The 23,340-nt window shown below is 45.8% G+C and overlaps 9 protein-coding genes across 9 annotated transcripts; 3 read left to right on the top strand and 6 right to left on the bottom strand.

Annotated features, from left to right (window-relative positions):
* Positions 1-1,043: 1,043 nt before the first annotated feature.
* On the bottom strand, positions 1,044-2,874 carry BDCG_04299 (uncharacterized protein). The gene is made up of 2 exons (XM_045419955.1): positions 1,912-2,874; positions 1,044-1,827 (listed from the first exon to the last, which is right to left on the bottom strand). Exons 1-2 carry the CDS (start codon positions 2,081-2,083, stop codon positions 1,634-1,636), a joined length of 366 nt encoding a protein of 121 aa, XP_045276152.1. The 5' UTR covers positions 2,084-2,874; the 3' UTR covers positions 1,044-1,633.
* BDCG_04300 (50S ribosomal protein L27) lies at positions 2,228-3,542 on the top strand. Its single transcript, XM_045419956.1, has one exon. It carries the CDS (start codon positions 2,321-2,323, stop codon positions 3,158-3,160), a length of 840 nt encoding a protein of 279 aa, XP_045276153.1. The 5' UTR covers positions 2,228-2,320; the 3' UTR covers positions 3,161-3,542.
* On the bottom strand, positions 3,173-8,895 carry BDCG_04301 (BRCT domain-containing protein). Its single transcript, XM_045419957.1, has 3 exons — positions 8,660-8,895; positions 8,507-8,543; positions 3,173-8,377 (listed from the first exon to the last, which is right to left on the bottom strand). The coding sequence occupies exons 1-3, from the start codon at positions 8,723-8,725 to the stop codon at positions 3,975-3,977; spliced, it is 4,506 nt and encodes a 1,501-aa protein (XP_045276154.1). The 5' UTR covers positions 8,726-8,895; the 3' UTR covers positions 3,173-3,974.
* A 731-nt stretch (positions 8,896-9,626) lies between these two features.
* BDCG_04302 (tRNA-intron endonuclease, archaea type) lies at positions 9,627-11,905 on the bottom strand. The gene is made up of 2 exons (XM_045419958.1): positions 11,670-11,905; positions 9,627-11,400 (listed from the first exon to the last, which is right to left on the bottom strand). Exon 2 carries the CDS (start codon positions 11,351-11,353, stop codon positions 9,860-9,862), a length of 1,494 nt encoding a protein of 497 aa, XP_045276155.1. The 5' UTR covers positions 11,354-11,400; positions 11,670-11,905; the 3' UTR covers positions 9,627-9,859.
* Positions 11,906-11,985: 80 nt separating this feature from the next.
* Positions 11,986-12,939, top strand: BDCG_04303 (H/ACA ribonucleoprotein complex subunit 3). Its single transcript, XM_045419959.1, has 4 exons — positions 11,986-12,145; positions 12,207-12,332; positions 12,390-12,442; positions 12,531-12,939. Exons 2-4 carry the CDS (start codon positions 12,208-12,210, stop codon positions 12,542-12,544), a joined length of 192 nt encoding a protein of 63 aa, XP_045276156.1. The 5' UTR covers positions 11,986-12,145; position 12,207; the 3' UTR covers positions 12,545-12,939.
* Positions 12,613-14,669, bottom strand: BDCG_04304 (RNA-binding protein NOB1). Its single transcript, XM_045419960.1, has one exon. It carries the CDS (start codon positions 14,311-14,313, stop codon positions 13,006-13,008), a length of 1,308 nt encoding a protein of 435 aa, XP_045276157.1. The 5' UTR covers positions 14,314-14,669; the 3' UTR covers positions 12,613-13,005.
* A 273-nt stretch (positions 14,670-14,942) lies between these two features.
* BDCG_16914 (uncharacterized protein) lies at positions 14,943-15,413 on the top strand (the record flags this gene model as incomplete). The annotated part of the gene is made up of 1 exon (XM_045426092.1): positions 14,943-15,413. A coding segment is annotated over one exon (471 nt), but the record flags the coding sequence as incomplete, so codon positions are not given.
* A 1,380-nt stretch (positions 15,414-16,793) lies between these two features.
* BDCG_04305 (aspartyl aminopeptidase) lies at positions 16,794-18,355 on the bottom strand (the record flags this gene model as incomplete). The annotated part of the gene is made up of 1 exon (XM_045419961.1): positions 16,794-18,355. Exon 1 carries the CDS (start codon positions 18,333-18,335, stop codon positions 16,794-16,796), a length of 1,542 nt encoding a protein of 513 aa, XP_045276158.1. The 5' UTR covers positions 18,336-18,355.
* Positions 18,356-18,735: 380 nt separating this feature from the next.
* BDCG_04306 (murein transglycosylase) lies at positions 18,736-20,191 on the bottom strand (the record flags this gene model as incomplete). Its single annotated transcript, XM_045419962.1, has 3 exons — positions 18,736-19,335; positions 19,398-20,039; positions 20,105-20,191. 3 exons carry the CDS (start codon positions 20,189-20,191, stop codon positions 18,736-18,738), a joined length of 1,329 nt encoding a protein of 442 aa, XP_045276159.1.
* Positions 20,192-23,340: the final 3,149 nt, after the last annotated feature.

The raw sequence follows: 23,340 nt of genomic DNA on the forward strand, positions 1-23,340 counted from the left end.
ATCTTCAATTCAAAGTAGTTTAATATCTTAATTTAATAAATATTTTAATTGATTAATAAGAAAATAGTTACTTTATATAAATATTAATAAGAGTATATTTTAAATTATAAGAAATGAATTAAAAAGTTCACTATAATAAATAAAATTACAGAAATTCAAATTATCTTTATTCACTATTTATAGTGATAAGAACAGATTTTATACTACTTTCAATTCTAAATTTATATTATAATAAATTATAATCTGAATCTTTCTAATTATTATAATACTATTCTATATAAGTAGATCTGAAATATTCTTTTATATCTTTTTCTCTTATGAAGTTCTTAACTATATAATATAAAAAAGCTTTAAAATCTTTATTAAATCTCTTCAGAATTGAAGAAATATCTAATATAATCTTTGACTTTATATTATATATTAAACAGAGTTCTCTGACAGTTTCAAAACAGTAAAGATTTCATTGAATTCAATATATACAGATAATAATCAATACTTTATATAATCTTAGTAAGTTAATAGATATATAATTATTCTTAAGAAGATGTATAATCTTGTTAATAATGAACTCACAGAGTTGATATTAGACTGACTGTGTAACTGTATCTGAGACCAGAATTACAATATTTGATAATCTTATTATCAATTCAACTTATCTCATTACACTGTTTTAACATTAAATAGTAGTTTCATACTGTCTCAGTGAGACTTACTATCTACTCTTATCATATTTTTTAAATAAGACTATAATTTCTACTTCTTAATTTAAATTATTTTTATTGCTTTAAATGACTTTAAACCTCATTTAAGTGTTATCAAAAAGCATTACTTTTTAAAAAATTAAAAATAGTCTAAAAAAAACCTCAAAATATCTAAAAATAATAACTTTATATTAAGAATGAAACTAAATGAGATTAAATGAGATCACTTTCTCATTTTTTTCAAGTCATAGTCTCATTTTAAAATCTGATATATAGTCACTTTGCATGTTTTTTTAATGATTAGTCTCAGTGAGATTCACATCAAGAAATGTATAAGATCAGATCAAATGAAACTAAAAAAGATATGTATTGAATGATATTGAATAATTCTAGAGAAATGCAGATATTTTGATTTTTTAATAATATTTTACTACTAATTTTCAGAGAGAGCTGGGAAAATTCTGTTTTTACAAGTAATATGTTCACCACAATACCTATTATATCTTGGCAGCGCGAGGGAACAGCTAAATACTTATTTTTTTTTTTTTTTTTTTTTTTTTTTTTTTTTTTTTTTTGATATTGAAACATTAAATACATCTCAAGTGCAGCACTCTAGTGAAAAGCAAATAACAGCTCTAGATATATTCGTAATCCATGTAAAAATAACTCATAAGTTGTCATTGCCTATGTAGCCCTGTCAGCTATTATTCCGCCAGATTTCAGTAATGCGCCCAACTTGCTGGCTCCGCGAGGGGAAGATATGCAAATACAATAATGACCACAAAATCTCTGATCGGAATAAAAAATTCTCGCTACGTCCTATGCAACCGTGGATAGATATATATAGCGCCGAAGACAGGGAGCTAAATGTGTAGCATGTCTCATAACGGGGGTATATATCAAATCGTGTTCGAGCTAACCGACGATTGAATTCACAGCAATCCTTTCCTGGCCAATTCGACCTTTCTTGCAGCTTCACCAGGCTTGAACCCACCCTTCGACACACAAATTGCGCTTCCGTCACCTAGTTCGAATTTATCTTCAACACCTGGGTGTTGACAAGGACAATGGTGTGGAACAGAGACGCAGGCTAGAGTTCCGGGGCAGAGATAGTCCGAACATCGTGCTGGGGGGAGTCCGCCGTTAGCATTCAGCATGAAAAAAATATAATGAAAAATAATGAATATATACAATATCAAATGCGACATACCGTTGTCATAGGTTCGTTGGTACCAGGAACTGTCACTGGGGACATTGTGCTCTTGGGACTCCTGTTGCTGTTGTCCGCCACCAAACATTTGCTCGAAGAATTGGAATTGAGCTCGGGCGCCCGTCGCAAGAAATAGCAAACCCAAGAGGGTGCCGGTGATTATGTGGATCATTTTGGCGCTTTTTCCTCCGTAGTTTGTATAGACTGACAGGTGTCTTCAAATTGCTCCTGTTCGTCCTCATATAATCACGTGATATTCGTCACATGACTCGGACCAAATTCGGCGTCAAAGAAAATGTGAAGACGCCTTAAGAATATCATTACCAGCACCAATTGCAACAGCCCACATCGCCCCAAGATCGAGACTGAGGAGTATATATCTACCTAGTCTCGATCCCCTTTTGCTGCCATGATCCAACCTCAGTTCCGCACCCAATTGCGGGTTCTCGACTCCCTCTTCCTCCCATCCACATCTCTCCTCTGCAACCAACAATCCACACGATCTCTATCACATCTCTCACGGAGAACGGCCCGCAGTCTCAGTGGTACGGCGCTCTCTCCTCCCTCCACCTCTCGCTCCTCTATTCTCCTCCTTCAACAACAGCGACCACCCCAATTTCCATCCCGCACCACCATCCACCAAACCCAGCTTCAGGTCCGCTATGCCTCCCACGCCACCCAAGGCCGTGCCAACAACGGCACGAAAAATGGCGCAGGCAGGCGTCTCGGCGCAAAAAAGTCCGGGGACCAATATGTGATTCCTGGAAACATCATCTTCCGCCAACGCGGCTCCAAATGGTTTCCTGGCGAAAACTGTGGCATGGGCCGCGACCACACCATCTACTCGCTCGCCACGGGCTATGTCAAATACTACACTGATCCAGCGCGCCACCCAGACCGCAAATACATCGGCGTCGCCTTTGATAAATCCGACAAGTTCCCCTTACCCCGGAACGCCATTACCAAGAGACGGCTTGGGATGGTGGCCGTCCCCAGGGATATTGAGCAGGAGAAGGCTAATAAGGCGGCCAAGGAGGCGGAAATTGTGCCTACGCTTAGACCGGGCTATATGTACCGTGTTGCCAACTGGCAGATTGGTCGTGTGGCGGAGCGTGCGGGGGTTAAGGTGCCTGAGTGGAATAAGAAGGATCGTTTTGCCGCGTGGAGGAGGAGGATGGAAAGGAGGAAGATTGCGGCGCAGTTGAAGGATGCTAAGTCGAAGAGGAAGGGGAAGAAGAATAAAGCATAGCTGTAGAGGGGTCATGTTTGAATAAGAAAAACGGATTCGTGACAGCTTTATTCTTCTGTTGGTAGACGGAGTTGCATTTTATTTTATTTTTTTATTGTATATTAGAACGAGAGGACTTTGGCTGGAATATATTTTCTTTCTTGAATATATTTTCTTTCGTTATACTTTTTAATCTTATTCATGAACATGTACTCCGAACATTATCCTTCGTAGCTTCCGAATGCCTGAGCACATGTCGACTCAATGAAAATGCGAAATGGCTATTCACACATGCATACAGCGGCACCGGTCATTAAGGGAAGAAGAGAAAGAAGAAAAAGTAAAAAGTAATCTGCCCAAGCCAACCCGGAAACCTCTCTAGGTGAAAAGAAGCTGAACTGGGGTATTGTGCTATAAGGTATTGTGACACGCTGAAGTGGTGATGCGGGGGTGGGAGAAATGCTGAAAATGGTAAATAAGACCACGTCAAAGGGTAGTGGGCGAACCCATATAAAACTGAGCTAATAAAGGATGGGGAGACAAAAATGGTAGATTGTTAACATAAGAACTGGACATCAAACCAACTGGCTGAACGGGGCCAATGGGGCGTTACAATGTATCCGTACTTTACGTAGCGTCCTTCCTTCGCGGGTGGTAACAGAGAATAAATAGAAAGATCCGAATATACGCAACAAATCCAGTGAGAAACATTTCGTAACAGAAAATCAAGGGATAATAAAACGAGAATTAACTAGCAGCTATACCTTTGCGAATGAGCTATGATTGGTTGCGTAATTCCTTTTTGGTCATCATATTCGTCATCTTCATGACCTGATCATGGTTCAAACAACTTCCCTAAAATTAGACTCTGGCAAATAAATTCATTATCTAAAATCCTCACAGTTCTTCCATTAACAGTCACATCACTACCGCCGATTATGCCGGAGGCCAGATCTGCGGAAGCAGCGGCAATCCGCGGCGCCCCCTTCGCAGGTCGACCACGACCTTGTCGCTTCTTGGGTGGCCGGCCCCGTGAGCGGGCCCTAGAAGTCCCCTTGGTGAGGCCAGCTTGCGACGCCTGGATAAGTTGTGCACGAGCAGCCACAGCCGCTTTCTCATCACCAACATAAATCCAATCCCAGCCGACATCCGAATAGGCGCTTGACCCTGGTGATTCCCGCTCAGGTGGTGCCAGTATCTTAATTGCGGCATCCATGTCCGGTACACGAGCGATTCTGCTGGGACCAAGGGCACAAGTGAGGAAGCTGTAAGGCTTGCGCTGTTCTGCGATTTTGCCGCGATCCATGACGAGGAGCACGGATTGGCCAGCCAGGAGCTTGGGGCGGGCTGCTATAGTGTCCGGCAGGCGTGCTGTTAGAGCTGGGTTTGGGGCGATCGCCCGGGATCGGATTGCACCGTTGAGGAAAGTAGATTCGCCCGCTGGGAGGAGGTAGGGTTCCCAGTCCACGATTTGATCTTTGGAGACGCAATCATGGATCCAGCGACCGGCCAAACAAGGAATGTTGAGGGCGAGGGCTTGCATGTATTTCACGCGGCGGGTATGTTCGTCTGTTAGGAGGCAAACGAAACCGGTAGTTTCAGCTGTAGGGTGCAAAGATAACAATTTGTCGTTGTCGTCTGCTGAAGTTGTCACAGCGGAATTGTTTTCGAAAGATGCAGAAGGAAGGTTGGACAATGGTTGGTTAAAGAGCTCAGTGAATCCATCCTTCAGGATCCGCCCACCGTTCTGAGTAATGAGCTCTTCAATCCACAGCCGTTTCTCCTCGTTATCTTTGTATGAAACAGCGAAAGCCATTCCGAAAAATAAGCCAGAGACTGATGGGAAGCGATGTGCGGTTCGCGAAACGGAATATACAGAACTGTGACGGTGGTCCAAGGGCGTTTGTAGCCCAGACCTAGGGGCGTGGAGAAGCTGGGGCAAGTACGAATACGGCCTATTTCCCAATCGAGTCCACAGAATCCTATCAAGGTAAACATTAGAGATTGGAACAGTGATATCAGATCCATTGCGGAAGGTCCCATTTGGGCCCCTGGGCCTAAGGATGACGGAGTGGTGCCCATGGACATCAGTTATCGTCGAAGAGAGTGTCCGCTCGCCACCACGGAAGGCAGTGGTCTCAAATGACTTTCGAAACCCCACAACCGTGTGCGGAATCTTAGGAACTTGAAGCAAGTCCACCTTGACAACGTCGTTTTTTCTCAATTCCAACCTCTTGACTGCATCCGCATTTACCTCATCAGGTTCGATTGAGTCCTCGAATCTTACGAGGTATCTAATTTGGCCCGCAGTTTGTGAAATCCCAACGCAGGTTGCTGGGAAATATCCCTGCGGTCGGCCGTTGAAAAAGGCAAATACTTTATTTGCAAATGCAGGGCTATTCAATGATGGTGAAACACTTCCTAATGTTGAGTACGTATGAGTCTCCTCGCCTTGAATTGGGTCTGGGCTATCGGCCCGCTCAATCAATTGTGTTGGACTTGGTGACGGGATCTTTGACTTGCGCTCTTCAATTGGCCAAGCAATACTATTTATAAGCTGCTGAGAAGTTCGTGCTTTAGAAATAGCCCGTTCTAACGGTTGACTGAGGCGACGTTTGCGCCCTCTTCTAGTCTTTGGCTGAACCGGTGAACATTCCACCTCCCAGACACTTCCAGTCCTTTTGCCATTCGTTTTCGGATTTTGTTGAATAAGAATAACATTCGTTTGAGCATGTGGTACTGGAATTGGGGTGGCTGACTCCGAAACATTATTCATGGACTCGCTCACGTTTGCTGCCGACTGAAGCACTCTGGGAGTCTCTTTAGGGGTAGGCGTTTGGTCCCGATCAAATGGATTCGATGAGGCGATGACTCTTCTATCATTTCCTCGTCTCCTTTTGTTAGCAGAAGGTGCTACTTCTCGGGTTATGAACGCAAATTCTTTGTCTTCTGCAGTGATAAGTCCAAAGTCTGATAAAAAATCAGGCAGCGAGTGGCAGGGCGACTGTTCCGCTGCAATTTCAGTCATGCTCCGACGCTGACGGCCACTAGGGCTAGAAAGTACAGCCGAGACGGTGTGGTGTGCGCCACCCCTGGGGAGCAACCTGGGAACTCCAAGACGTCCAACTTGAGAGCGTGAAAACTGGGGGACAACAGGAAGCTCGTCGTCATCGTGAGTAGGAGATGTAGGAGACTTGTTGTTAAATCGTGTAATAGATTTAGAGAAATGACCCAATGAAGAAGATTCTGGTATAGTCTGATGATATGGTTTTGACTGCTTCTCATTCTGCGTTGGTGTCTCTAGAACGCGAGAAGGCATGGAGGAGGCTTTCGTCGGACCCGCAATCTCCTCGGCTGAAGGATTAGGATATGTAATTTTAGATTCAGCTTCAGGATATTCATTCTGATCATTCGATGACGCCATATCTGGAGCACCCTGATCTGCAGGCTGACCGCGTTGATGTGTAGTTTTGTGAGGCGTTTCCAGGGGACTTGCATTTTCAGGGTTATGTTGGGTTCGAGAAGCAGTGTTCCATGTAGGGTGGCCCATCCGAGAGGTTTGAGAGGTTTGTTCAGGAAATCTACTCTGTTCATGCGGGTCAAATGTAGGCGAGGACGGGACACATTCTTCTCCGGGTGATTGAGCCAAGTGGATATCTGGTTTTCGAGATCGAGGTCTGCCTCTAGGCCTCTTTGAACCATGATTTAAAACATGTGAATTTGGCGGAAAGCCTCGCTGGCTACGTGAACCGGAAATAGGTGACGAAGGTATATATTCCTCACTAGGAGATTGTGTTAAATGTGTAACTCCCCTCCTCGGTCTGCCTCTGCGCCTTTTTGGACCGTGGTCGCTGAACGGCTGGGAATTAGCGATATTTACGATTTGAGAGCCAGTAGGTGTGGTGTTCTCGCTTTCATCTAGGCTGCCTTGGGGATGACTCGCAACTTCCTGGCTGCCGTAAGATGGCCCTGAAACTTTCCTGGTTAAGTTTCGATGGCCTGCTGGAGAGTCTGATTCAAGGGCCTGAGAGAGGGCGTCGTGAGCAGAGGCGGTAGTGTCAGCAACATGAACTGGCCCGCTGTCGATATTCTCTTTATCATCTTCTCCTGGAAGCTGGGAATGTAGAAGCCGTCGGCTATGTGAGACTTCAAGTTCATCCTCCTGCTCGGTTTCCTCTTCACTATTTCCAGCATTATTTTTTTCAACCGTCGAAAGAGCGGCGCGGTGGGGATGACTGCTCCGAGAGTCTGCTGGAGCTGGTGAGGATTGATCTGCTGTAACCGTCTTTCCATGACCTTTCGAGCTAGATCTAGTGGGTGCGGTTACAGTGGCAAATTGCCTTCTCACCTCCTCCTCCGTATATTTTTCTCGTACATGTCTCCGAACGTAGCTGTCATCCTTCTCAAAATCGTCATCACTGGAACCGTTTTCCCCCGTCGAACGTAACCGCGCCAGCATCTCCCGTACAGCCTGCGACTCCTTCATCGAAACATAATTTGCCTGAGGTTCTAGACACTTGGAAGGAGGAACTGAGGAAGGAAGTAGAGGCGAGAACACTGTGGTCGTGCCGGTCAACCGGGGCTCAATAGGGAGATTTGGCGATGGCATATCCGACGAAAGTGGAGGTCCATTAGTAAAAGGCGAGGAGGGATTCTGGGTCGCATTGAACACCTGTGACAAAGCCATTACGGTGCTACCGTTGTGTTCGCTGCTGAAGGGGTACCGTGAGAGTATTGGCGTAGTTGAGATCTCAGGATACGAGCTTCGACGATTCTGTGTCGCCGGAGTTCTACTGATGAAGCGTTGAGATTCGGGGAAATGCTGGTATTGGGTTGGGGATGAGACCCCACCCACTATATCAAGGTGCTCCGGCCCTCCATCCTCGTCGACGAACTCACGATCTGCACCAGGAGTTTCCCCAAACGCAGCTAGTAAATCTAGATGGCCTGTATCACCCTCATGTAGAGTCGCGTCCCTTGCCGTCGAATTATCATCTTCTTCTTCTCCCTCCTGGTGTTTTGAATGTCCCCTGTTTGATCTTGCCTTGCTCATAAAACTCTCGAAGACCGATTGAGAAATTGGCTGCGTATCGCCGGGTAGACTGCCGCTTACCGTCGCCATCTTGGTTGGTGACTCCGGAACAGAACTCTGCTCAACATCGGGCTGCGATGGCTGCCTTGTAGCGATATTCAAGGATGAAAAGGCATGACCCTGCGTAGGAAGAACACGGTGGAAGCCTGTTGTATGGTACGATCAATTAGAATGGATGTTTTGAACGTCCACCACAGTCTCCAGAGAGATCCGAATCTCGTGGTCCTGGGGCTCGCACTGCCACCTCTCCGCAATCGTTCCAATGTTATTCTCACCTCGTAATTGTAAAGTTCTAGACACGTCCAGCGTGGACTGTTCCTGTCAAACGATCAGCATCAATTAGCGCGATTGTAACACCTAGACCAGGCAGGATATTCGTCGGGCCACAAAAAGGAAAAAGAGGGTATATATAAAATACAGCCACGAACATCAGTTAAGCCAAGGGCTGCCTGCTTCAGATAGCCCAAATCGAGGCTATCATCTTGACTCCCCATAGTTAAGGCACTCAAAAGGGGGCAGAGAAGAGTCCGCAGACCAGCGCTGCCACCCGGGTCAAGGCGGCTCAACAACCCGCGTGGTCGTAATTAAATTGTAACTTATTACTGATCCTGGATACCCAAAATGGTAACTAGTTCGCGACATCGAACGCGACTGTGGATGCACGCGGTCACGTGCGTGTATTTCAATGATGCCTAAGGGCCTGTTCGGTGCGTCCGTACTTTTTGAACGCAATAGTGGATCTCATTAAAAATAGTGTATTTACCAATTATTAGTAGCAAGCCGGCGTTGTGCCACCACACTATTCCACTGCTCTGGGATGGAGAAAGGAAGCTCATAAAAACGCGTTCTTTTTGAACGGAGTCCAGAGTCCGTTCAAAAAGAACGCGTTTTTATGAGCTTTCTTCTAACCAATATTAGTTAACTATCTCCACTATGAACACTATTCTACACTATTCTACACTATATTGCCTCTAAAAGTGCTATTCTACACTATCACACACCGTTGAAGTTAAATACTGCTTATTCATAAGATCTTGACAAGAGATGCAAGTACAGCCGCTCAATCCACCGAACATCTGGTCATTTTCATCTGTACTTTGTAAAAAGCAGCTGTACTATTAGTACAGACACTCTGCCCACCGAACAGTCATGATATTGGGGCTGTACTTTTTAAAAAAAGTGGAGATCCATACAAAAAGAACGAGTACACACGGACGCACCGAACAGGCCCTAATTGTGGCTATCAGCGACACCCACAAATTCTTCAAGTTGGATTGCGCGTCTTGTCTCAATTGGCATCTACTTTGCCAAAATAGACTTCAACGCGTATATCTCGCCTCCGGTCGACGATATAGTTGAGCTACAACGGCCGTGGAAGGATACTTTTAAAAAATAGCCCGACCTTCTCCATATTGCAAAGATTGCTAACATGTCAGGTTCATTCACTCGTTATATTTTAGTTGTTTTATACAGGTATATATCCATACGCGTTAGCTTGGACCGACATCATGCAAAGCTTTCAAATTAGCATGCTAACATTGCAGCAAAGTTTCAAAACGCCTAGGTCAAAATTAACCCATATCCTTCACATACATATCAATGAGAAATGAGAAACCATAAAGTCGTCTTCAATCGCGACTTCGATTTGGCACCCATCGTTTAATGGTCATTTCACGGACCTTGTACGTTCTCAGCAGCGTACCAATATCCAATTCACCACCCTCCCCAGTGGCATCGGTAGGTGGAGGCTGGGTGTGAGGAGGTGGCACTTCTACATAACATAGGACCAAACTCTTCTTGACCTGGGCTTGGACTCTGTTCACACAGTGCAGCCACCACCAAGTTCGGCCCTCTTTCTTCGCAGTCTTTTGTCGTCTTTCTTCAGTCGCTGTCCAGTAAGGATCGGAGTAGGCGGGGAGCAAACAAACTGCGAACTCGGCATGGGAGAATACCGGCCCGCGGTTGTAGAGGAGGTAATCGACACCGAATTTTACACCGGAGCGGATAACCCAGCCAAGGGAGCGGAAATGATGGTATACGACATAAGATAACATAAATGGATCATCTGGTTGGGCAGGAGCAGATGACTCTCGTGGCGGGAAGTAGGAATGTTGGCGGAAGCCAGTTAGAAGGGAAGATGCAGAGAGGATCGATGTGCGGTCACTGTTATACACTTGTAGAACACCTAGACCATAGACGAGAAAGAGAGCTTCTTCGTTCGATAATTGCAGATGTTCTTCATTTTTGAGTACTACTGTGTGCTCATTTTTGTCTGTAGACGGGATTGAAGGTTCAGGTAACCATGGTATAGTAGCTTGAGCATCATAGCACTTTTGTTCGACCACCGGTGAGAAGCGTACAGTCTTACCGCCATTCGAACGTACACTTCCAACATGCCCATTGGTCATATCTTGCTTGGAGATGGAGGAATTATTTGCTGTAACTGTGGACTCTTGGCCGTGAGTGTCTCGGGGCTTGTCGTCCAGTTGAGCAACAGCTGCGTCATGAACGGGGCTTTCTAGGGCAGTAAACGTTTTATCAAGTTCACTAGATTGAAAGTCACCACGAGCATCCCGCAATTGTGCTTCCGCTTTCAGCTGTTCCGCAATAGCCTCTTTTTCCTTCCTGGCTCGCTCAAGTTTGCGTTCCCGGCGTTCTAATCTTCTCTTCCCTGTAACCTCCTCACTTGTAGCATCGCCGGTCAATCCTCTTCTATTTTTCTCTCGGTCTAACCAACTTGGCTCACTCCTACTCAGGCTACCTTTCCCGAAGAATCCCATCTCCCACAGCGTACGTATCGCTCTCGCGTCAGTGACATGGATTGAAGACGTTGATGGATCAAAGTACGCGGTGTAGATGTGCTGGTGAGGAGGAGAGATCAAGTATGTGAGATACGATAGAGCTATGCTAATTAGAGAGAGGGGATTGTGGGGGATTAAAGGTGGTAACGGGTAGACATGGAGAGGAAGAGGGAAACGATGGATATGTTTATAATTGGGCCGCCGTGGCCGAGCAGGGGGGTATTTAGCTGCATCTTTTTGGGGATCCAAGTTGCTATTATTACTAGAGTTTAGACGGCCATTTGAAACAGTCGAAACGGCCGAAGTGGTAGACGAAGCCATTATCAACAGAGCATAGCTCAGAAAGTGACCACTCGCGAATGGGGTAACTAGAAATAACAAGTTAGAATTAAACCAAAGTCTCCAGCATACGTTGAATAGAAACAATTGAATAATGAAAATTAAAGAGAATAGGTAGGGTTCCTCAGATACCGTTGTAGTCATAAAAGAGCCAGCATTGACAGCAGCTAGAAATCAGTGCCACTGACTAGGCTACTATGAGTGTCATCACAGGAAACAGAAGGGGAATTACAGGATAATCCAGACAACAAGTCACGTCCAAGTTCAATTACATCAGTAAGGAGAATGTATTACTTACCAGGTCTCCTGTCAATGGATCACCGCCAGAAATGAGAGCTCAGTCAGTATCTGACAAAAGAGCCGCAGCCTTTCTCTTAAACAAATAGTATTCTATTGCTTAATAATCTTCTTGGTGTTAGTAGCTTTGGTGAAAACCTTTAATATGCCAATTCCCGAGCATAGGTATAGAGACGGAAGAACAAGTTGTGTTGAGCAGAATATTTCCTGAATGATGGAGGTGAGGTGAGGTTGAAATTTTCCTGAGTGGGCGGCAGAATTATTGCCGAAGCTCGATTGTTTAGCGCTGGTCGGCAAAACCTTCCCATTTCAGTCCGCGCAACTGCAGCACCAAAATTCATTTTTACGCTCTGGCAAAACCACTCCACCAAACAGCCTGCCTGCTATTCATCTTCATTCCTGGCCAGCTCGGCACATATAAGATCGCTTGGAACTCCATTTACTATTCTTAGGAATCGACGTAGACACGCCAGCCAAGTAAGAGATACCGTCACTGCAACCCCCAGTACTTGGACAGGCGATTAACCAGTCTCCACAGAATGCATCTCATGTACACCCTCGACAACGAAGGCAATCGTGTCTACACACTGAAAAAAGTGTTGGATGGCCAGGTCACAAAATCCGCACATCCCGCTAGATTCTCACCAGATGACAAGTACTCCAGGTTAGTTTTGAGATGAGAAAAATATGCTTGTGAGGAACCGAAACTGACATCTTTCAGACACCGAGTTACATTGAAGAAACGATATGGACTACTCTTGACGCAACAACCTGGTATGTGGATGAAAAGACACCAGCTACTCATCTGTTTTCTATTTGATTGCTGGAATGAAAGCTAATCTCTTCTACTTTTGCGCCCTAGAATCCAAGATGTGAGCGTTCTTTAGCGATAATTTATATCAATCAGGGCGAATGGCGTTATCCTTTTGTGGCGACGGAAGGGGTTGGTTAAAAAAGAGACATATATTGTAATTGGTCTGATCTGCTGTTGCTTATCTACGGGTTCTTCTTTTGGTGGGCTCCGTACAAGTCCACACTTCCGATGTACTCGAGGAAGTCGATTTGAGATTGGACTATTATTCGACTTCAGCTAGCACTGGCATACTCCATATTGTACTGTACGTTCCATATATAAGCTGTTTCCCGTGCCTGAAATGTCAATATGAGATTTAAATATTTTGCGATCGCTCTATCTTTGCTTCCTTCCCAGCATTAGTAACAAAAATGAAATCGTTAAATGATGAAATCATTAAGGATAAAACCATACAACACTGCACTCTATCCCACCATTTTTTCAAAACCGTAAATGCAATCAAACAAATAACCCCAAAATGTCTTCACCTCCTCTTCCTTGAATTAACCGCCCTACCCGCCCCCACCATAACCCTTCCACCACCCTTCAACCTCTCCCCAGTCACAATCCCAGGTAGAAAATCATCATCCATAAGATCCCTCTCCTTTTTCGTCCTTCGTCCCTCCTCTGCTACCGCCCTCACATACTCCTTCTGATCCTCCGTCAAGATCAAGTTAGTCCCCCAGCCTCCCAGCCCTCCACCTCCCTTCCACTTCCCACTTGACGTCCCCGCTATCGGTTTCGGAATACTATACCTATCTCCCCGCGTATTCCATTGCATATTCTTCTTAAGGTGGAGCTTGAACGCGCCCCCGGAGGTTGTGGAGCAGGAAACGCGGGTTAGCGTCGGTTTTCCGCAGCGGGGGCAGAACTGCTTGTCCATTTCCTTGGTTGTGGCGAAGCAACCGTGGCAGCGGAGGATATAGGAATTTAGCCGGCGGATGCGCTGCATGTTGTTGGACGAGAGGAGGTTGAGATTCATACGCAACAGGACGTTTTGCATGGCGAAGTCGCCGGTTATGGTTGCGACTTGCATTGTTTTTGTTTCGACGGAGGCTGCCGCTGCCGCTGCCGCGTCTTTTACCTGGCGTTTTTTGATGTTGGAGGGGGTGATCCAGCCTTCTTCATCGTCGTCGTCGTCGTCATCGGATTCGTCTATTTGAGTTGGTGTTGGGTATTGGGCAGAATCTTCTTCTGGTTGTGTTTCTGCAAGACCGTCCGTGGCACTTGCACAGTTTTCCTGGGGGTCTTGTTTCTCAGCTAGGATCGACTCAGCCAAGTCGTTCGTAACATTCTCGATGGAATCTTCCACTTTAGGCTGTTGTTCGACAGCGGGCTCATCACCACCGGCGTCATCGTCTGCTTCCCCTTCCTTCTTCTTCTCCCCCTCCTCAACCTTCGCAGGGGGCATCCCATTAATCCCCTTCTGTCCGGGCTCCCTTCTCAACCGCCAGTCGCCTCCATTCCTCTCACACTCAACCTCATATGCCAACGCCAAAACCTCCAAATCTTGCCTACTCAGCACTGCCCTATCGCCAGTCTTCCGTGAAAACTCTGCAACGAACTTTATAGACTCCGGTTTGGGAGTGCGCTGTGTGAGGAAAGGTAGATATAAGGTCTCAATTCTAGAGCGCGCAGCGGGGTCTCTGATTTCGGAAATGACAGCGGGGGTGGTGATGAGGGCGTGGGACTGTGCAAGCAGCGTCGAGATCGGGGGTACATTGCGGATGAGGGGTGCTGCGTCGAGGACAATGGTGTGGATCGGCTTGGTGGCGGAGGTAGTGTCCGCCATGATTGTAGGTATTTGAACTTTTTCACACACTTTCTAGTTCCATAGGGTTCTTCTGTAGGGTAAATATGGCATGCGCGGCGGGTATATTGGGCGGGGACGCTATTGTGCAGTTCGTCTCGGTCCCCGTGGTTGATGATAATTTTTCTACTGTTAGTGGCTGTGGCTCGTTGGTCTATGTGCTTTTAAGGTTATCTTATCTTAGCGCCATCTGGGCCAAGCTCCCGAGGTCGACACTCCGATGCCAGTAGAACTAATTGTGCCTTTGTGCATCCACACCTAATGTGGGTGCGCCACACTATAATAATAATGATCAGTGTAACAATAAAAATGAAAATAGTATCTTTTATATGAGAATCTCTCTATATATTATAGAAAAACTGACTTTTCCGTGCAAAAAACGCTGTAACATGACCTCACGTGCACCCCATCAAAAATGTTGGGGGTCCCGGGGGTTGATAGGCCCTTCTACCAGCAGCGCTGGTGGTGACTGAGCTCTTTTGCCCCAGTAGTCTACAAAAAATCCATGGATATGTAGTGGCGCCTGCCAATTGCTCCTACCACCCTATCTACCCCCCTATCACTTACCACCCACCCGTACCACCCCTTCCACCCCTTCCACTCCTACCCCCCTTACCACCCCTACCACCTCTACCCCCTCTACCACCACTACTGCCTCTACCGCCCCGCAACCCCCCCTATCACTTCCACTTCATATCTCTACCCCCATCTTACCACTCACTCTCTTACCACCTCTACCACCCCTACCACCCTTTCGACTCCGACCCCCCCTTTACCACTCCTACCCTACCACCCCTTCCACCTCTAACCTCTCTATCACCATCACTGCCTCTACCGCCCCACAGCACCCTCTATCACTTCCACTCTCTATCTCTACCCTCATCTTACCATTCTACCCCTCCCTTACCATCTCTATCACTCCTCCCACTCCTACCACCTCTATCACCACCACTGCCTCTATCACCTTTCTCTATCACCTTTTCCACTCTCTAGCCTCTCTATCATCACCACTATCTCTACTCCTCTCTTACTATCTCTACCACATTTTGATCTCTGTGTTTATAGTATATAGTTACTGCTAAGTACTCTGTAATAAAGTCTCATGTTGATATCATGTGCATCTCTTTGAATTCATGAATGAGATTGAATAGCTGACTGCAGTCTGTACAGCTCTGATTAATCTGATAATGATGATAGAGATGGTACAGAGTGAAAGAGAGTAGTAGAAGAAGTAGAGGTGATGGTGGTGGTAGAGAGGATAGAGAGTGAAAGAGGTGGAAGAGGTGATAAGAGTGAGTAGAGATAGAGAGTGAAAGTGATAGAGAGGATTGCCGGGTGGTAGAGACAGTGATGATGATAGAGAGGATAGGGATGAAAGAGGTGATAAGGGGGTAGAGATAGAGGATGAAAGTGGTAGAGGGGGATTACAGGGCAGTAGAGGCGGTGATGATGGCAGAGGAGGTAGGAAGTGAAAGAGATGATAGGGGATAGAAGTGGTAGAGAGGGGTTGCGGGGCGGTAGAGCCGGTGGTGGTGGCAGAGGGGTTAGGGGGTGGAAGGGGTGGTAGGGGTGGAAGGAGTGATAGAGGCGGTGGTGGTGGTAGAGGAGGTAGGGGGTGGAAGGGGTGGAAGGGGTGGTAAGAGAGGGATAGAGGTGGAGAGTGGAAGTGGTAGAGGGGGCTGCGCAAGCAGCGAAGCGAGCGTAAGCGAGCATTTGATGCTTGTCACATATAAAAGATACAAACATCATTTTCTTTAATATCTTCATCAACATCTTAGATATGAACTTGAAAAATAAGATGAAGATAAAATCAATAGCAAGAAATCTCATGATATCAGCACATTTAAAATTAAATAATTTTTCATTATCTCATTATGAAAATTCAAATTTTGTACTAAAATTTTAGTATGGTTTTCAGATTTGAGAAAATGTATGAAAAAAATATTATATCCTTATATTATTTGAGTATTTCTAATCTTCATATTTCATTCATGCTCATATCTAAGATGTTCATGAAGATATTACAGAAAATGATATTTGTATCTTTTATATGTGATTCTTATGTAAAAGATACCTACTTTCATTTTTATTGTTACACTGTTTTTATTATTATAGTATGGTGCACTTACATCAGGTGTGAGTGTGCAAAGGCAAGATTACGGTAGAAAATCGGGAGTTAAATTAAGATGAGATGTGTTATTAATTTAAACGTAACTACATCACAAAATATGTAATTTCGAACATTTCAGCTCTTTAAGGTTCATTCCGGAATTGACTGATTCTAGTGAAATCACTTGGTTATCTGTCAAAAAATCCCCAAAAGCATTACTCCACCAGTATAACTCTTCCGCAAAAAAAAAAAAAGGAAATATTAATTATGAGCCAATAAGCTCAATTGCAAAATCTCCGAAATGAACAAAAGATATCTAAAAACATCTAACCACAATGGTCTATCCTGGGCTTTAAAAGTCTTGAAACTCCCGATCCACTTCCTCAAAATGATCGAAGAATCCCTTAAACAGCTTGACCCCCAGCCCAGGGTCCAAGTTCCCTGTCGTTGCACGGATGCTGTGCATACTCAGCTGAGGAATACCAGCATCAATCGCTCTTATTCCAATCCGGGCGCTCGTCATAGGCCCAATCGTTCCTCCGCTACGGCTATCATTGCGAATCTGAAACACTTGCAAAGTAGAACCACACTTATCAGCAACCCGTTGTAAAATAGCCGTGCTGACGCCATCGGTGGCCATGTGTCCGTTGGGATCGGCAGATATGGCGACACCGACGTTCAATCTTGGAGCGTGGTTTTCCAAGTAGATATTTAGGAAGTTGGGGTTCACAGCGTGGATAACGTCAGAGGAAAGAAGAAAGCTATTTGCAACTGTCTGTGAGAGCACATTGGGGCCGTATGAGGGTGCGAACGCTTCTGTGATCCGCTCCATGACGCTACTCATGTAGTTTGACCGAGCACCCTGGCGCAGCAGACTACCTATTTCCTCTGCGTCAAACATGCCCACCATCTTGACGATTCCAGAGGATGCACTGGCTGGGGAAGCTAAAAGTGCCTCCTGGGCACTATAGCAACACAGTTTGTCATCAATGCGGCCAGCGAATATGAACTCTTTATCTAGCCCGCCAACCTGGGCGGCTTGGGTATCGAATAACTCAAGCTCCCAATTGACGATGGTGCTTAAATCAGAAACGCCCAACTGCTTAGCAATAGCTTTGATCAGTTTCGGCGGCTGAGTTGCCGCAAAAGTGCCTTGTTTAATCCCGTCATCTACATGGGCACCACCCTGCTGGTTCCCAAATAGATCAGAATTATCCACCCCAATAATTGGCACCGCCTGCGTCTCCTTATTAAAGGGGCCCTGGGATGGTGTCCCAAAGTGCACGGCAAGCGTCGGGATTCTCGCAATGGGCCAGTCCAACTTCACCAGCCTCGACTCCACTACACCAGTCTGTGCATCGCGAACAAGAACGCGCCCGCCAATCCCCAAATCACGATCCCACCATGTCGAGCTCAACGAGCCTGCATACGGCGCAACGCCCAACTGCACAAAGCCCGCCTTGTTCCCCAGTTTGGAAACAGGTTTCAGTTTCGCGCACAAGGCATCAACGTGCCCCGCAACGATTCCAAAGCCATTGCCGCTCTCATAGTCGGAACCGATGGTAAAGGCTATCAAGGAGCTGCCGTTACGAGAGCAGTAGTATTTCCCGCCGCGTTTGAGGATGGAGGACCAGACGTCGCGTTCTGACAAGCGGGTGAAACCGTGGTCGTCGAGCTGGGAGCAGAAGCTGGCAACGGCATGGTATATGGTTGGATTGGCCGTCATGAAGTCGCAGAAGGGTTGGGCATAGGATTCTGGGGAGGCCGGTGAAGGTTTTGAACCAGCATGCTTATCTGTCGGTTCTTGGGGTTGGGTAGGTCGATGTGGGAGCTGGGTGGTGGTGGCCTGCGAAAGTGCGCTGGAATTAGACGCACGCAGGAAACGGCGGGTCATGCTGGGCGTTGAGCAAAGGATTGAATGACTATGCCAGGTTATTCAAGAAGTGTCCAAGTAAAACAGGGGCAAAGGCGTTAGTTAGGTTCAGAGAAAGTGAGGAAGAATCAATGGGGAGGACGAAGTTAATTGGGAGAACCCCGGGAGGGTTTGGGTTTGCAGTTTCGCTAAGGACCCCAGCCACTAGCCAGCGGCTAACCTTAAAAATGAGCTACCACACTATTACCACACTAGTGGTTGGGGGCGTACTGTACTATTGCGACGGAGGGCTAACACCTGACATTCCAGGTAAGAGATCTAAATAAATTTCCGCTTCAAATATCCGCACCAGAGAATAGGTCTGGCCTGTACATGTAACTACTGTACAATTGAAAGTATCAATACATCAACCACATTCAGACTAACCATTCAAGCTCGACCCAACATAGGCATTCCAGTTCACTCTCCCATGAGCACCCGCATCCGTTATCTCAGGACCTGTTGTAGAGAGCACCTTGTTTTCATTCCTCCAGATGGTTATTAACACGGCGCCCGTGTGGCCATTGAATGGGGCGTTGAAGTGGTTGATTCCCGCTCTTTTCGCTTGGTACGTTGTTGGAGATGATTGCCCAACTTCTATAGTAATCACGCTAGGTTCGGCAGCAAATACCGTCGTGAATACCTTATCCTCAGACACTAGTCCTGGGTCAAGAGCTTTCTGGCCAAAGCTGGGATTATTACCTGTTGTGCCACCGCTGCTTCCGGAACTGCTGGGGTTTAATCTATACCAATAGGTGATGATATCCATTGGTGTGGGTTTAGGGTCATTGGGGCTTTGAGCAGGCTCTTCTCTAGAGTTACCTGCGCTATTCGATTTATATAAATTGATGTATACAGGCAGGAGGGTTCGCCAGTCATCATGTGGGTTCTGGACAACGTATTCAGCAGCACCCGTGGGAATACCGGCCTTGTAGATGGGGCCAATATAATGTGATTCGCCGTAGTCATTCCAGCTGATAACCTGTATATATGAAAAGTTAAATGGACGAAAAGCCAACGCCAATTTCTGGTGAAATAACGTACCTGAACCATAGCAGGCTGCAGCTGGATTACTTGCTGCCAACGGTCGTGCCACAAGTCATCCCCACGCCACAGCCAGTTCTTGCCCCATTGGGGCAGGTTTGTGTAAAACCACGGTGAAACAGGCATCATATACGGCTTATTACCAAGAAGAGACATATATTCCTCGTCTGTGTGGGTGGACTTGGATTGTGCACCTACTGGCCATGCATCCCAGCTGAAGACGCCGTCAATGACTTCCATCACACTTTCGAGCCCATGAAGCCCGAGGCTAGTCCACGATGGCATGAAAAAGCACCCAGTAGCCGGTTTGATTAAATCCCAGTCGTGGACGTTGTTTACCCCTTCAAATGTTGATACTAAAGGCATATCTTTGTACTTGAATTGTGCAGGTTCTTTCTTATACTTGTTGATAGTCTGTACGACTCTATCAACCGGCCATGGGCCACCAGAGAGATAGTCGAACGATAAAAACAAGGTGAAATCGCCAACGGCTGCCGCTGCACTGTAGGCTTTTTTAAGAACCTCGTCCGTATAGGGATCCTGAACTCCGATATTCAGAGCGAATCCGTCGATGAGGGCCGCTTTTGCTAAGTTGATATCCGACACCCATTCGTCGTGGGTCATGCCGGCGGCATTTCCAACCTAGCTGATATGAGTAAGATGGGCTTCTATAGCTGGACTGAGATGGTAAAAAGCGTAAAACTTACTATGAAATGAGCGAACACCTCTTTCGGCTCCTGTGCTGCAACGAAGGCGGCGGCAGTTGTCAGCAGAAAAATACTTTTTAGTTGCATTTTGACCACTTTTGTACAGTTCTTTGACTAGCTCTGTACAACACCACGCCGACTAGAGGGAGAGATATCTTCTCCAAAAGAAGTATACAAAATAACAGCTAAATGCGTGTAGTTTCTCTGGTTTGCACTTCCACGAGCAATAGCAGAGCCAAGTGAAAGTCGTTGATTTAAATAAATAAATAGGCAGGTTAACACAACTCAATCAGACAATGACGGTGTTCGGAGAAAAAATAAAAAAAAAAAATATTTAATAATAATAAATAAAAAATAAAATAAAAAAAAAATAAAAAAATAAAAAAAAATAAAAAAAAAAGGGGGGGAGATAGGAGATAGGAGAAGGAAAAGAGGCCTGTCTCTCAGAAACCAAGACCCAAAGGGAAGAAAGAGGATAATAGACAACAAAATAACAAAATGTCAAAATGCAACTGTGGAAAAGGAATGAATGGGCAAGTTGAGCTGAACTTTTTGCAGGCCGGATGCAAGAAGAGAACGTAGGAATGTAGTCCTAAGTAACATGCACATCTCGGCATACTCATGGCAAACCAGCAGTTACAAAGCAGTGAATGAATGCCCTTCCCATGGGTACTCGCAGCCCCACCCATTACAGGAGATAATGGGGGGTCGCGAGTAAAGGGTATCAGGGATGTGGCCGGCACTTCTCACAAGAAATATGAAACAAAACTGATGAAAGAAACTGACAAAAATGAAACAGCATGAACCAGAGAAGATGATAAAGAATATCCCACTTTCTCCCAGCCCTATGACAGCAGATAAAATCATGGAAATTCGCGCTTGCCGCCGCCGGCCTCATAAAACTAACCATGGTTTGATGCTTCCCCCCACGTTGAAAATTTTTCTTCCACCTTGAGCCATGGTCGATGAGCTTCTGTTGCAGAGCATCCATGTCAAGAAATCGATTAATCAGTTCGGCTGAGAGCTTCACAGCACCAGTGAAACGAAGCCGGCAGGGGGGTGTTTGAAGGAAAGATGTGCTGAGAAAAGTGTCAGCAAAGCTAAAACCTTGCTTGATTAAATGATGGAAGGATTCTTCGCTTTTGGATGTTTTTCAGTGTAAAGGCTTAATTCCACATACTCTCATTATATAGACACTCCCCAATTACACTAATTCTAATATAGTTAGTATATTACTATATATGGTTTAGTCAGTCTTGGCTTTCAGACTATGAGCTTCCAACCACCCCCACTGATCTCTCTCATCATATTATCCTCTCAGGTATGTAGAGGGGCCCTCTCCAGGTATAGAGACCCTGGGTATAGAGTTCCCCCAGGTATAGAGCCCCGGGTATAAAGAATCCCTGAGTATAGAGATCCCCCGGGTTTAGAGAACCCCTGAGTATAGAGTTTGGATAGAGTTCTCCCGGGTATAGAGTACCACTGGGTATAGAGATCCCCCCGATATAGAGACGGGTATAGAGATCCCCCGGGTATGGAGATCCCCTAGGTACAGAGTTCCTCTGGATAGAGTACTCCCAGGTATAGGAGCACCACTGGGTATAGAAGCCCCCCAGGTATAGAGATCCCCCGGGTATAGAGACCCCCTGGGTACAGAGTTCCTCTGGATAGAGTACTCCCGGATATAAGAGCACCACTGGGTATAGAGCCCCCCAGGTATAGAGATCCCCCGAGTATAGAGCCCCCGGGTATATAGAGAATCCCTGAGTATAGAGTTCCCCTGGATAGAGTACTCCCGGGCATAGAGTCCCCCGGGGTATAGAACCCCCTCAGTTATAGAGATCCCCGGATAGAGACCGGGTATAGAGCTGTCCCCTGGCGTGGATCACTATTTCATACGATCTCCAATGACGAGATCTTGATTGCTAATACAATCAATCTCATTGATGTGTGCTCATTGTAACACTAGTATAAAATACCCATTTGACCCAAATGTCACTAAAAAGTTGAAGGGGTGCTGAAACTCGGGCTCACAACAAGAATCGAGCAGCAAGGGCAGTTAGTTTGATAGCCATGGGCCTGACAATAAAAATTAAAGGAAAGCAGAACACCTAACTCACCTAAACAAATCGTTTGATATGTGGATATATTCCATAGCACCTCAATGTATCGTTTAGTTACCATCTCTCAAAACAAGACGATTGATTCTAAAGCTGAGATGAGTTCAATCCATTCAGCTTACTTGATTGAAGATTGCTAGCTAAGTGAGAAGTTGTTGGGGGTCCCGCGGTTGATCGGCCCTTCTACCAGCAGGCGCTGGTGGTGATTGAGCTCTTTTGCCCCAGTAGCCTACAGGTTATGAGACTGTTAAGCGTGAGCCCCGCTGTGGTCAACATGCATGGGTTCAATCTCAGAATGGACTTAAAAATTCTCAACAAATACCCTGGACATTTAACAGTGCCAAGAGACATCCCAGGAGTGTGCCCTAGAAGTCCCTTGAGCCCTAGGACTGAGTGAGTCCACTAAGAGGAGCCACTGTGGGGAGCCACAGAAGGGAGCCACTGAGAGGAGTACTGTACTCTGTGGTTAGCTGGTCTGAGGGGGGTGTTGGGGGTCCCGCGGTTGAGCTCTTGTGCCCAGTAGCCTACAGAAGTTAAGGTGGAAGGAGGATTACTAAGCACGGGCCATATGGTCCGACACTTCTAGTACCCTATTAGTTACAGGGTACAATAATACTTAACTACCTGGTAGTTAACTAACTTAAAGTTATCATTCACAAGCAAATCGGGCCGCTAGAATGAAATTCACCACAGAACCCATCTGCAACTTGAATTCCTATTTGCCCGAATTACACCCTGTTTCCGTCATCCCTTCGAATTGCAGCCAACCAAGCTATTCATTTCAATAATATTAATAGTCATAGTTTTATCTAACAGCGTGCGTAGATAGTAAGTTAAACCACAAACAGAGAAATCCAAATTGTTCCTTCCGCTGGGTCAGATTAAATTGCTACCAAATTTTTTTCTACGGGTTGCCAACATATAGTTATATATATCCCTTTCACAGATCTTATCCAGTCTATTCAACCCTCTATCAGTTAAATAAATAATTAATTAACAAAAAAACTTTCGAAAAAGACTGAAATTATCCAGTAGGTTTCTCAAAACTCGAATTGCAACCCTCCTATAACCATATTAACTCAATTCAAGGCCTATCATCTCATCTCCCTTCATGCA

The sequence above is a fragment of the Blastomyces dermatitidis genome (genome assembly GCF_000003525.1).
Source record: "Blastomyces dermatitidis ER-3 genomic scaffold supercont1.4, whole genome shotgun sequence".
NCBI lineage: Eukaryota > Fungi > Ascomycota > Eurotiomycetes > Onygenales > Ajellomycetaceae > Blastomyces > Blastomyces dermatitidis.